General features: G+C 44.1%; 1 protein-coding gene across 1 annotated transcript in view; it reads right to left on the reverse strand.

Moving 5' to 3' along the window:
* Positions 1-14,365, reverse strand: part of ABCC2 (ATP binding cassette subfamily C member 2) — a 72,518-nt gene that overhangs the window by 26,126 nt on the left and 32,027 nt on the right. The window contains exons 12-18 of the mRNA XM_005892063.3: positions 12,217-12,354; positions 11,561-11,707; positions 9,018-9,102; positions 8,238-8,304; positions 6,700-6,826; positions 2,072-2,248; positions 326-493 (exon numbers count right to left, since the gene is read on the reverse strand). Of these exons, the coding sequence (XP_005892125.2) occupies positions 326-493; positions 2,072-2,248; positions 6,700-6,826; positions 8,238-8,304; positions 9,018-9,102; positions 11,561-11,707; positions 12,217-12,354 (909 nt within the window). The remainder of the gene's footprint in view (positions 1-325; positions 494-2,071; positions 2,249-6,699; positions 6,827-8,237; positions 8,305-9,017; positions 9,103-11,560; positions 11,708-12,216; positions 12,355-14,365) is intronic.

Consider the following 14,365-nt stretch of genomic DNA (forward strand, 5'->3'; position numbering starts at 1 on the left):
TATGCCAGGAACTAGTGACAAAACCAAATATATTTCTTCTTATATAACAGATCTCTAAGGACTTTTTAATCATAATTAATCACCCTTAATTAATAAGAGGCTCAGTGTTGGAGCCAGAGAATAAGGCTCAAATTACCCAGTTCTCACATAAGCTATGACCACTAGATGGGAGACCTCACTAGGCCATTTCCTGCAAGACCAGCATGATATTATCTCCTCAGCAGCCCAGGAGGGCAGGGAAATAAGGAAATCTGCTTTAGGACCCAGCAGTCCTAGGAGATGTGTGCCCTTCTTCATGTCTTCATTACTTGAAATAAGTTCTCACCTTGCCCTTCAATAGGCCATTGGGACCCAAGACCTTGTTGAAAATATGTTTTCCCACATGGGCATCCACAGCTGACAGAGGGTCATCCAGAATATAGATATCTGAATTTTGATAGGTAGCTCTGGCCAGGCTGATCCGCTGCTTCTGACCCCCACTGAGATTTATACCCTGAGGAAGAAAAGAATTTCTATTAAGTACTGAAACTGAGTCCCCCTAAAACTGAGTTCTTCTACTGAATTTATGATAAACATCTCTATCCAAAACTTTATTCCCATTCTTGGCTCGTACCTGTTCCCCTCAAGTTAAGGAACATAAAAGGGAGGATTGAAATAAAGCAGGACCCTGCAGGGCAACCTCCTGGGTACAAAAGCTCCTCTGTGTCTCCTGTTTCTTATTTGTAGGAAAAAAAAAAAGTGTTAGTCTCCCTGACCTACCTGAGTTCCAAGCAGTTACTAATTAGGGAAGCGAGGGAATGTGGAAACAAAGGAAAAGCAGTCAAGAAACAATAGTTCAGCTATAAAACAGAGCCCCAGCTTCTCCTTAAGGGGTATATATAACAATCCACATATCTCTAAATTGTTCTGCAGAAACAAAAATTCTCATGCAGTTGGAGGATGATAACTGCTGGCTGACCGTAAGCACTTAGACCTGAAACCGGTTGGAACCAGAAGGTTGGTGATTAAGAGTCCTGAAATAGCACCCTGTCACTTTACCACCAACCAGTCAGAAGAAAGTCTACAAGCTGCAACCCTCACCCCAGACGTTGCCTTTAAAAACCCTCTCCTGAAAGCCACTGAGGAGTTCCAGTCTTTCGAGCATTAGCTGCCCGTTCTCCTTGCTTGGCCCTGCAAAAAACTATACTTTCCTGTACCACAACTCAGTGTCAGTAGGCTGGCTTTGTTGCCAGACTTGTGTTCAGTAACACAAGTTCATTAAATATCCTTGATTCAAATAAATGACTTCAAACCTAATAATTAAATGTGTGCCCAGGTTACCATTTTATATCATAGTACTTATTTTGTTGTTGTTTTTGTTTCCTGCCCCAGGAGAATGTAGAGCTATATCAGGGTGGGTTTCCTGTTTGTTTGTGGATATAACTCCAGCACTTAAAATAGTATCTGACACATAGTAGGTACTCAAGAAATGTATGCTGAATTAAAAAACAAAATCACTCTAGAGCTGTATCTGTAGCATCCCAACCTCAAGACCTTTCCCCAAAAGGCTGCTATATTTATTTTTAATAATGGGGAAAGAGGATAAAAACATCCTAAATAAATAGTAATCAGGGACTTGTAAACCAATTATACTATATTCATATAATATGAAACGGCCATTAAAAATTAACTTTTAAGAAAAGCATTTAATAATGTATTAGGTTTCTATGTGTTCACTGCAGATTATTAGAACCCTACTTTGGCCCACATTAGTGTACAGAATTAGAGTTCAGACAGCTCCCCCCGTCTGCCTCTGGCCCTCCACCAGAGGTCTACCTCGGGTTAGCCGCTGGTTAGTTAACCAGGTCCTAGGTTCATTATCTTTCCTTTAGATTACACAACTCTTATATTTGCTTTCAGGTACAAAATTTTAAATTTAAATATTTGCACAACATATTGTGCAAACTCAAGTTTTCTGATGTTTGTTCCAGGCTTGACTACCTAAATTGATCAACTACTTTACTGCCATGGACTTCTTCACCATCCTCGCTCTTTTCCTTCACCCTTCAGGATCCCCTGGTGTCCCAAGTACCTTCTCTCCAATCTCAGCCATGTCTCCTCCAGGCAGCACTTCCAAGTCAGGGAGGAGGGCACAGGCCTCCAGAACTTGCTGGTATTTCTTTTCATCCAACTCTGATCCAAAAAGGATGTTTTCTTTTATGGTGCCATTCTGGATCCAGGACTGCTGCGGGACATAGGCTACAGAGCCCTGGATGGGAAGGATTAGACCACATGACTGCTCTGTACCTCTGGAAATGCAGGGTTGAAGGAGGGGGTGCTGGAGGTCGAAGGAACAAACGGAACGTAACTTTGGAAAAATGTCAGGCTGACTGGACAATTGATCTTTATAAAGGTACATGTATTTATTGCACCAACTAGGGAGAAAAATTCAATATCCCATGCATCATTTAAAGTCTCCTTTTTGGACTATCACTCTCTAGCCATGATCTGAAAGCTAAAGGATGAACGCACATGCCGCTTCTAGAACAGGGTTTTAGACCCTGGTGAGTTTACTAGGACCAACAGAGGGCCAGCACTGATAGGGGAAACCAGATAGATGACACCTTAGAAAGCAAGAACTCAGAGATGGAGATTTGGGCACCAGGCTGATGCATGAATCTGATCATGTCAAAAGAAAGATCGAGGGTAAATGCCCTCGGGTTTGAGGACAAACTTGGATATGAATTAGCAGGAAAAAGCACCCTGAAAGGAGTTAGGAGACAGAGGTAAATCTGTAGAGTCTGATCTGCTATGCTGCATGTTTATTTAATGTAAACTATCTCATTCAATTCAGTTCAGTTCAGTCGCTCAGTCGTGTCCAACTCTGCGACCCCATGAATCGCAGCACGCCAGGCCTCCCTGTCCATCACCAACTCCCAGAGTTCACCCAAACTCATGTGCATCAAGTCGGGATGCCATCCAGCCATCTCATCCTCTGTCATCCCCTTCTCCTTCTGCCCCCAACCCCTCCCAGCATCAGAGTCTTTTCCAATGAGTCAAATCTTCGCATGAGGTGGCCAAAGTATTGGAGTTTCAGCCTCAGCATCAGTCCTTCCAATGAACACCCAGGACAGATCTCCTTTAGGATGGACTGGTTGCATCTCCTCACAGTCCAAGGGACTCACAAGAGTCTTCTCCAACACCACAGTTCAAAAGCATCAATTTTTTGGCGCTGAGCTATCGTCACAGTCACTCTCATATCCATACATGACCACTGGAAAAACCACAGCCTTGACTGGATGGACCTTTGTTGGCAAAGTAATGTCTCTGCTTTTGAATATGCTATCTAGGTTGGTCATAACTTTCCTTCTAAGGAGTAAGTGTCCTTTAATTTCATGGCTGCAATCACCATCTGCAGTGATTTTGAGCCCCCCAAAATTAAGTCTGACACTGTTTCCACGGTTTCCCATCTATTTCCCATGAAGTGATGGAACAGATGCCATGATCTTAGTTTTCTGAATGTTGAGCTTTAAGCCAACTTTTTCACTCTCCTCTTTCACTTTCATCAAGAGGTTTTTTAGTTCCTCTTCACTTTCTGCCATAAGGGTGGTATCATGTGCATATCTGAGGTTATTGATATTTCTCCCGGCAGTCTTGATTTCAGCTCGTGCTTCTTCCAGCCCAGCGTTTCTCATGATGTATTCTGCATATAAGTTAAATAAGCAGGGTGACAATATAGAGCCTTGATGTACTCTTTTTCCTATTTGGAACCAGTCTGTTTTTCCATGTCCAGTTCTAACTGTTGCTTCCTGACCTGCATACAGGTTTCTCAGGAGGCAGGTCAGCTGGTCTGGTATTCCCATCTCTTTCAGAATTTTCCACAGTATATTGTGACCCACACAGTCAAAGGCTTTGGCATAGTCAATAAAGCAGAAATGGGTGTTTTTCTGGAACTCTCTTGTTTTTTCGATGATTCAGCGGATGTTGGCAATTTGATCCCTGGTTCCTCTGCCTTTCCTAAAACCAGCTTGAACATCTGGAAGTTCATGGTTCACATATTGCTGAAGCCTGGCTTGGAGACTTTTAAGCATTACTTTACTAGTATGTGAGATGAGTGCAACTGTGCGGTAGTTTGAGCATTCCTTGGCATTGCCTTTCTTTGGGATTGGAATGAAAACTGACCTTTTCCAGTCCTGTGGCCACTGCTGAGTTTTCCAAATTTGCTGGCATATTGAGTGCAGCACTTTCACAGCATGATCCTTCAGGATTTGAAATAGCTCAACTGGAATTCCATCATCTCCACTAGCTTTGTTCGTAGATATGCTTTCTAAGGCCCACTTGACTTCACATTCCAGGATGTCTGGCTCTAGATGAGTGATCACACCATCGTGATTATCTGGATCGTGAAGATCTTTTTTGTACAGTTCTTCTGTGTATTCTTGCCATCTCTTCTTAATATCTTCTGCTTCTGTTAGGTCCATACCATTTCTATCCTTTATCAAGCCCATCTTTGCATGAAATGTTTCCTTGGTATCTCTAACTTTCTTGAAGAGATCTCTAGTCTTTCCCATTCTGTTGTTTTCCTCTATTTCTTTGCACTGATCGCTGAGGAAGGCTTTCTTATCTCTCCTTGCTATTCTTTAGAACTCTGCATTCAAATGGGAATATCTTTCCTTTTCACCTTTGTTTTTTGCTTCTCTTCTTTTCACAGCTATTTGTAAGGCCTCCTCAGACAGCCATTTTGGTTTTTTGAATTTCTTTTCCATGGGGATGGTCTTGATCCCTGTTTCCTGTATTATGAACCTCCGTCCATAGTTCATCAGGCACTCTATCATATCTAGCCCCTTAAATCTATTTCTCACTTCTACTGTATAATCATAAGGGATTTGATTTAGGTCATACCTGAATAGTCTAGTGGTTTTCCCCACTTTCTTCAATTTAAGTCTGAATTTGGCAATAAGATGTTCATGATCTGAGCCACAGTCAGTTCCCGGTCTTGTTTTTGCTGACTGTATAGAGCTTCTCCATCTTTAGCTGCAAAGAATATAATCAATCTGATTTCGGTGTTGACCATCTGGTGATGTCCATGTATAGAGTCTTCTCTTGTGTTGTTGCAAGAGGCTGTTTGCTATGACCAGTGCATTCTCTTGGCAAAACTCTATTAGCCTTTGCCCTGCTTCATTCCGTACTCCAAGGCCAAATTTGCCTGTTACTCCAGGTGTTTCTTGACTTCCTACTTTTGCATTCCAGTCCCCTATAATGAAATGGACATCTTTTTTTGGGTGTTAGTTCTAAAAGGTCTGGTGGGTCTTCACAGAACTGTTCAACTTCAGCTTCTTCAGCGTTACTGTTTGGGGCATAGGCTTGGATTACTGTGATATTAAATGGTTTGCCTTAGAAATGAACAGAGATCATTCTGTCGTTTTTGAGATTGCATCCAAGTACTGCATTTCGGATTCTTTTGTTGACCATGATGGCTACTCCATTTCTTCTAAGGGATTCCTGCCCACAGTAGTAGATATAATGGTCATCTGAGTTAAATTCACCCATTCCAGTCCATTTTAGTTTGCTAATTCCTAGAATGTTGACGTTCACTCTTGCCATCTCCTGTTTGACCACTTCCAATTTGTCTTGATTCATAGACCTAACATTCCAGGTTCCTACAGCTGATGCTCCTTACAGCATCAGACCTTTCTTCTATCACCAGTCACATCCACAGCTGGGTATTGTTTTTTCTTTGGCTTGTTCCCTTCATTCTTTCTGGAGTTATTTCTCCACTGATCTCCTGTAGCATTCATGAACAGTATGAAAACTATCTCATTAATGATCAGTAAATCAGGGAATAAATGTCAGTATAACATGGAAGAAGTGTTGGCTCTTAAAATTTTTCCAGGCATGTCAATGTTAAGTAATCAGGGGCATATTTTCTTATAATGAAGAAGAACGGCTTAGCAATATATGAAGATCTTAAGAAGAAAAGCTAAAAATCTACAGACATGCCTCTTTTGGGTGCAAGTAGTGGCTGGTGAAATGATTCCAAGTACCTATGATTTCCCCCAAATTTAGCTCTCTGGTGAAGCTAAGAGTGCTGATGGAGATGCCACGAAAACATTTCCTCTCTGTTAAAGTGCCCTCCAACACCCAGCTCTCAAAGGAAGAGGTGAGAGGCCCAGAACTAATTGTGAAGCTGGGGTCAAAAGTCAGTGGAGATTTTACAATGCTATGGTTTTATTGTTATTGCTCTTATTGTTTTTGTTGGTAGCCTGGCTACATATGTTTTTAATGATCTGTTCCAGCTCTTTCCCCCAAGTCCTCTTATTTTTTTTTTTAATTAAAAAAAAATTTTTTTTTAAGTCCTCTTATTTTTATAATTTTGTAGATTAGGAGGTTTTCAGAAACATGGATTATAGTAGAATTACCTATACTTTGAAAGAAGACATCTTTCAACAGTTTTCAAACTTCAGTATGCACATAAGAATCACCTGGGGAGCTCATTAAAAATGCAGGTTTTTAGAATCTACTCCAGAATATGATAGTATATGTGGAGTAGGGCAAAGAATGCACAGTTTATAAGTCTCCGAGATGTCCCCGAGACCCCACCAACAGCAGCCTGACAGGAGCGGTTATCAGATTCTAACTGTTTGTCCCCATGAGAGGGCAGCGCTCTTAGTGTTTCCCACGTCTGATGTCAGAAGTCTTCTCCTTGGCATTCCTTCTCACCTTGACCGTGATGTGCCCGTGGACATTTTCCATTTCTCCCAGCATGGCTGACATCAAGGAAGATTTCCCAGAGCCCACAGTGCCCACCACAGCCACCAGCTGGCCTGGCATAATGTCCAAGTTCACACTGAAAGAGAGAAGTGTACTTGAAGGAAGTGGAGGGTAGACGTTCCTGCCACTTCTCAGATGCCAAAGGAGATTTTCCTTCAAGATTGGAAAATATATCTTGGATATACAAAGTTTCAAAGTAGTCCTCTAATTTTTTTTTTTCCTCTAAGACTTTAGAGAGTAAGGCTTAATTTATAAGTTGTTTGTGCAAAAAGCCAGTTTCCAATGGAAAAATAATTTCAGAACTATGTGGCACCATTGAACAAGACCCTATTTGTTGAAATCCCAACTGTGCCACAGCTGAGCTGTGTGATCTTAGAGTCTCACTTCTCCTGGACTCTCAATTTCTAAACTAATGGGTCTGGGACAGAGTAATGCATCCCAAATTCGACTTTTCAATGAGAAGAGCAATTCAATAAAATGCTCACTGAGAGCACAGATGTCCTGCCCCCTTCCCTGGAGATTTGGCTGAGCGTGGCTAGGTAGGGGCTCACACTGGGCCAGGCTCCGGGAACCTCTCTGTTCTAGTCCTAATATTTGAGTTCCTAGAACATTAGGAACTTATTCTCAGGCTTTCTGAACCTGCCCATCCAGCTAGGCTCCTTCTAGACTTATACTACTAGCAAAGTGGGAGCTACGTCCACTCTCCTTCTGTAAAGTTGAGGCTTTCAGGTTAGGAGGGCTCAGGGCTTCTGGCCTGACTGACATACGCTGAGGCGAGCTCCAGGGTCCATGTTAGAGGATGCAGAAACAAGAGAGAGTGTGGAAAGTAGCAGGAAGACTACTAGGTGTACTCAGTTGTGAAAAAGCCTGGCCTGCTCGGGCTCCTGGCGTGCTCCGTGGTGCTGAGCTCGTGATGGAGCTGGCGTGCTCACACACGTAGTGCTTACGGAACACATTACATGCAGCAGTGTGGCAAGAAAGGGTTGGCTTAAGGCAGGGGGTGACCTACAGGGCAGAATGTGAGAAGGGGTTATGTAGATGAAAAATTCCAGATCTGAAGTTGATTATAGAAGCAGCTCACATCATCCCCTCTGGGCAAAGAAGGCAGGTCCTTCATGATAACTATTCTTCAGTGAATAAATGAACTTAAATTGCGTTCAGGTTCTCGTGAGTATCCTCTGGCACATCCAGAGACCTAGGCTACCTGCCAGCCTGCACTACCTCCATCCACAATCTGGAGAACACATGTCTTCACAGGTTCTCAGCTGTACTGTCCCCCAGGAGGAAAGCGGCGGTGGGCGGGGGGAGGGGGCAGGTGCAGTCACAGCGACTGCAGTCAGTCCATCCCTCCAGGGGTTTAACCTGCACTAGTATCTGAACACGTGCACAGCTTGTCTCCGCATGTGTTACATTACATGGAATTTCCCTATAACAAGACCAGCAAGGAGAATCTTAAAATACAGCAAGAAGAAAAGGCGGCAACTCACTCTTGGATTGTGACACCCAAATCATGGTCCCAGGTAAATGACGCCTCAGAAAACTGCACAGCTTTATCTGTTGAGAAAAATTCCTGTCTTTAAGTCAGATGTAGGTCCCCGCATGTCTGTCTGTCTTTTCTCAGCTTTCATGTGTCCCTCGTTCCTTCCTCCAGAAGAGCCTGCCTTTGTCTGGTGCTAAATCCTGAGCTGCCAAGAGGCAAATGAAAGCCCCAGGGGTGAGACCAAGTGTCGCCTGCATACAAAGTCCTTTATATACTTAGGAGTCCCAAGCCAGTTGGTAGTTCAGATTCTTGATCTACAGACACTCTGGGTACATTCCCAGGCCCTCTGTTGCCTAGTCTCTTGTATAAATTCCACTTCTATATATAAACCCAGCCACCCCTGCCCTGGATTCCAGAACCACAGCTTGTTCTGGCTACAAATGACCCTCAATCCTTAAACCTTTGGAACCTGTGTGTTCTTTCACTGCAGCCTCCCTTCCCAATTCCACATACTTGGCTCCATCATGACTTCCGTTTTCAAGATCCTTTGCAGGATTCCCCACTTATTCTCAAAAGAGCTGGCCCAACTTTGCTTGGCAATCTAGCTGACTAAGAAATCTGTTCTAAATGAAGGCAAAATTTAAGTAATATCAGTGCAAATATAGATGCAAGATAAGTCCCTTGGCTTTCCCTTTCCTTCAGTTTGCTGCTGCTCTGCCCTTGTGTATCAAAGTCCTGGTGCCAGCACCTTGAATATATATGGGAAGCAACTTCCAAATTCATTTACCAGAATTGCAATCATGTCGAATAGCAGATGTGTCCAAGTCATCCCCTCCCAGGTACTTCTCTAGCCGCTCTGTGGAAACACTGGCCTAGAGGAGGACACAGAGGAACAACGTTCAATGATGAGCACGAGGAGACCAGGAGTGTGACTTCGTCATCAGCCTTGGATGTGGAAGCAGACAGTCAACCAGTCAACCTGCCAGGCTTTTTGCCCATGATTTGCAATTTACCACAGCTGGAGTCTCTGGCTCCCTACCCACCCCCCAACTCCCTTACCCCTGACTCAGCCACATCTCAGCCCTAGGAGCCACCCTACTCTGAACACAGGAAAATTAAGAGGCTCTATTTTAGCCCCTCAGAAAACTCATTGTGGTGGTGATGGTATGGGTGGGTGGGAGGTTAATTCTACTCTGCTGTCTCCAGGCTTCGTACCTAGGTCCAGAAATGGTCTTCTGCCTCCTTCTAAGATGAAGTTTCTGTCTGATTCTGGTAACTGGGCCCCTGGCATATTCTTCTTTGAGTCCATGTTCTGATGACCCAGGCAGTGTCCTGAATCACTACCGGGACCCTCTGTGGAGGAAGTGGCCATGGAACCATAGTGACCTGGCATATCCCCACTTAGGCCAGGCTTAAATTGCAGGTGACCTAAGCACTGGCAGGATGCCCTGTGGTCCCCCTGGAACAGGAGAACTTGGGGGGATTTACAAGGATGTTTCTCACTTCCTCCATTCCAGGCAGGCTGTCACGAGACAGCTTCTTGTCACGACCTGGGTTCTGAGGAAGTACTGCACTTTGGGGGACTCCCCCGATGGCTCAGCAGGTAAAGAATCTGCCTGTAATGTAGGAGACACAGGAGATGTGGGTTCGATCCCTGGATTGGGAATATCCCCTGGAGGAGGAAATAGCAACCCGCTCCAATATTCTTGCCTGAAAAATCCCACGGACAGAGGAGCCTGGTGGGCTACAGTTCAAAGACTCACAAAGAGTCGGACATGACTGAGTGGCTAAGCAGGCATTGCACTTTCTGCCTCGCCCCCTCTTTGAAGCACAACTGTGGGCTCTAGAACTGCATGGCTGCGGTGTGGATCAGCTCCTGCAGAGGGCCTCACTGCCCACTCGCCTGCTCATCTGCCCCTTTGTTTTGCAGAGACTTGTCACCTTTGTTGATCCTGCTTTTGCTATCTATGTGATAAACCATCTGACTCTAAAAAAGAGCATGTTGTTTCCTTCTCAGCCAGATCTACCAGCCTTCTTAACACCCCCCAGGACCAGAAGGGCTCCTCCTAAACCCCGGTCCTTCCTAGGGCCTGAACTCTCTGAAGCCAGTTACCTCCGGATAAACACAGGTCACCACACTTTGTCATCCTGGCTGCCTCGCCAGTCTGCCACCTCCCTGGGAACATCCTCCTGAGGTCTGGTACCTGGTCCATCTCAGTGACTGTGCTCAGTTTTCAGGACCCAGACACTCCCTCTGGACCATCTTAAGCCTGCTGCTGCTGCTACTGCTAAGTCACTTCAGTCATGTCCGACTCTGTGTGACCCCATGGACGGCAGCCCACCAGGCTCCCCCACCCCTGGGATTCTCCAGGCAAGAACACTGGAGTGGGTTGCCATTTCCTTTTCCAATGCATTAAAGTGAAAAGTGAAAGTGAAGTTGCTCAGTCATGTCTGACTCTGAGAGACCCCATGGACTGTAGCCCACCAGGCTCCTCCATCCATGGGATTTTCCAGGCAAGAGTACTGGAGTGGGGTGCCATTAAGCCTACTGGATTCCAAACTTAGCTTTCTGACAGCTTGAGGCTCCCAGATTGCATTTGGTTTTATCACCATGTGGCTTCACACAAAGAGAAGTCTTTGGACAAAGGGAAGTCCCCTGATCTAGTGGCTAAGACTCTGCTCCCAGTGCAGGGGATCCAGGTTTGATCCCTGGTCAGGGAACTAGATCTGCATGCCGCAACTAAGAGTTAGCATGCTGCAACAAAAAACTAAGACTTGGTGTAGCCAATTGTTTTTTTTTTTAATTGAGAGAGAGAAGCCTTTTCTCTCCTTTTGTGCCATATTTCCCTAATGCTTTATAAATACCCTAAGAGTGCTGGAAATATATGGAGGAAACTGAACCAAGAAAAGGGCTTAGAAATGTTCCAGGAGCAGAGCTAATCATCATAGTCTCACTAAACACTCTCACAACCTTGTCTCCCTGGTGGGTGTATGAGATTGGTTATGGTTATCCTCAGTTTATAGTCAGAAAAACGGGGGTTCAAAAAACTTATTAAGAGACTTTACTAAATCATGCTGTTGGTTTCCAGAGACCAAACCAATCTCTCTAAGTGAAGGTTCACCAGCAGAATTTGGAAATGAGATAGGACATACCAGTCATTCTGGAATCTAAGGTTTTTAACCAGGGCTAGAAGGAAACAGCAACCCACTCCAGTATTCTTGCCTGGAAAATCCCACTGATAGAGGAGCCTGGTGGGCTACAGTCTATGGGGTCACAAAGAGTCTGACCCAACTGAGCACACTCAGCTGGCAGTGAGAGATCCTACCCACCTGGAGCATGGAGGAGATTAGCATGGGAAGCATGCTCATGGGGAAGCGCAGGATATTGAAGAGGGTGATGGAGGTAAAGGCCTTTTGTGCATCCAGAACATTACTGCTGTCCACCAAGACGTAAACAGAAAATGTGATCACAGACACCTGGAGAAGAAGAGCCGTCAGTGACCTATCCCAAAAGGGGTCAGGCAGCCGTGTTCCAAGTACTGTATCAGAGCTGAAGGAGTCTTAGGGGTTATCTCAACCTTTCATGTTACAGAGAAATCTGAGCCCAGAAGAGGAGCAAATATCTTGCCTGAGGTCACAAAGTCAACTAATGGCATTGCTAGGACCAGAGCTCGAGAATCCTGGCTCCTATGATCAGCATTCCTTCTCCTACAGATGAGAAGCCTTCCCATGCAGACCATGCCTAGATACCACATTCATGTTGAATCCCCTGTAGTTACTCCAGGCAGCCAGGTAATCAAACTGTTTCTAAGGGTGAAACTAGATCTAGGGGCTGTGAGGTAGGAAGGACAGCATGACGACTTAAGGAGTGGGTCAGAGTTCCTTGGGTTTCAGGGTCAGGCCTAGAGGTGCAGGCACCTCTCATCTATCTAAACAGACCTTTCTCTCCAGGAAGCTGACCCCGCCCACTGACTCCTGTCACTCACCAGCACAGGAGTCAAGTATAAGAGAAACATTATCGCAGACTGCAACTGCCCAAATCTCAGCAGGTTCCTGAGCTCTTTCTTCCGAAGGTTGTGGACTTGGTTTTGGAATGAAGGTTCCCAGGCAAAATACTTCAGGATCTAATAATAGAGAAGAGTACAGCTTACACTGTTGCCCCAGTAGGAAATCAGGTGCAACCCCCCACACACAGGTTTTAGGAAACACTCCCCCAAACTGGGGAGGTACAAATTCAGCTTATAAAGGGTGATTACAGAAAGGTAACTGACTCAATGGACATGAATTTGAGCAAACTCCAGGAGATAGTGAAGGACAAGGAAGCCTGGTGTGTTGCAGTTCATGGGGTCACAAAGAGTCAGACATGACCTAGTGACTGAACAACAACAACAGAAAGGCAGCTTGCAGTTGTTGACAACTTACAAGGTACACAACATTTTATGTACTCTGTCTTACTTAATCCTAAGTGTGACAAACTTTGCCTGGCACTAAAGGGGGTTGCCCAGGACTCGGGGCTTTCAGTGCTAAACCCGGAAAGTTCTGGGCAAACCAGGAAGAAGTAGCTTCTTACTCTTTCAGAATTATTGTATCCATTTTAACAATAAGGAAACAGGTTGAGAGTGACTTAGTCACTTAGAGTGACTTAGATGCCCAAAGTCACCATCTAGTGAGTGGTAAGAGCTAAGACTCAAAATCAGGTCTATCTTCTCATTTTGCCACATTGGCAGTAAGGCATATCAGAGCTCTGTGTGCAGAAAAATCAGATGTTCAAAGGGGCCTCTTTTCATTTTCAAGAGGTTTAGGGTAATATTAAAGTCCATTAATTCAGCCAAACTCTGCTCAATGTTATGTGGCAGCCTGGATGGGAGGGAGGTTTGGAGGAGAACAGATACATGTATATATATGTCTGAGTCCCTTCACCTGAAGCTGTCACAACATTGTTAATTGGCTGTGCCCTAATACAAAATAAAAAGTAAAAAAAAAAAAAGTCTATGAATTCAAAAAATGTCTAGATTAAAAAAGAATTTGATGAAATGCATTATTTTGAAAGCTAGTAAATAGAGGACAGAAGTGTGTATTTATCCTACTTGTCCTTTATTTTAGAGTAACCAACCAGTTGATTAAAAATCATTCTTCATTACAGAATTCCCTCTGAGCAATGCCAAAGGAACAAAGGAATTAAAACATCACCCTTTGGAAATGAAATAATAGAACAAGGCAGTGATCAACAGCGGCTGCTAAAATCTTTATGACAGTGGTTTTCAACCTTGGCTGCATATTGGAATCACTTAGGGAGCTTTTAAAATATATACACGCCTGGGTCTCACCCCTCCCCCCCCACCAAGAGTTCAATTTAGATGGTTTGAAGTAAGGCCCAAACCTCAGTGGGTTTTACAAATCTCCCAGGAGACTGAAATGTGCTGCCAGGGCCACAAATCACTGCTCTTGGTGAAAGAACAATAAAGGGTGAATCAGGCTGATGATGCCTGGACCCCATAAACACTCACCATCACTAAGTTGGGAAGCACACAGCACTGCCCAACCCCTTGCCCTCCAACCCCATCCCAAACAAAAACAAAAACCAAATAAACCTAAATCTATTCAAGTTTCTATATTTAACCACCAATTTACAAGCAAGCATAGGAAACAAGACAAACTCTTCTATCAAATGACCAGGAAGGGGGCAGGCAAGGGGCTATTGTAGATTAAAAGCGCTATTGACTGAATGCAACACGTGGACAGTTTTTGGATCCTTATTCAAACTAACCAACAGTAAAAAAAATAAAATAAAAAAAGGCTTGTATGAGGCAATTGGGGAAATTTAATGGTATCAAAGAAGGACTTGTTTCTAGGTATGCTATTGGTATTGTGGTTACGTTAAAGTCATTCTTTTAGAAATACATACAAAGTGTTTACCAGTGAAATGACAAAATATCTGGGATTTGCTTTTGAATAATCTAGCGGGGCATGAAGTGGGGAGCGGGGATGTAGATGAAACAGGTTAGGTCCTGCTGATAATTGCTGGACCTGGGTGGCAAGTCCATGGGGGTTCGTTATAGTATTCTGTCTACTTTTGTCCACATCGGACAACCTTTATAGTAAAATATAAGAACGAAACAAACTATTTAACATACA

Source organism: Bos mutus, chromosome 26, assembly GCF_027580195.1.
Source record: "Bos mutus isolate GX-2022 chromosome 26, NWIPB_WYAK_1.1, whole genome shotgun sequence".
Taxonomy (NCBI): domain Eukaryota; kingdom Metazoa; phylum Chordata; class Mammalia; order Artiodactyla; family Bovidae; genus Bos; species Bos mutus.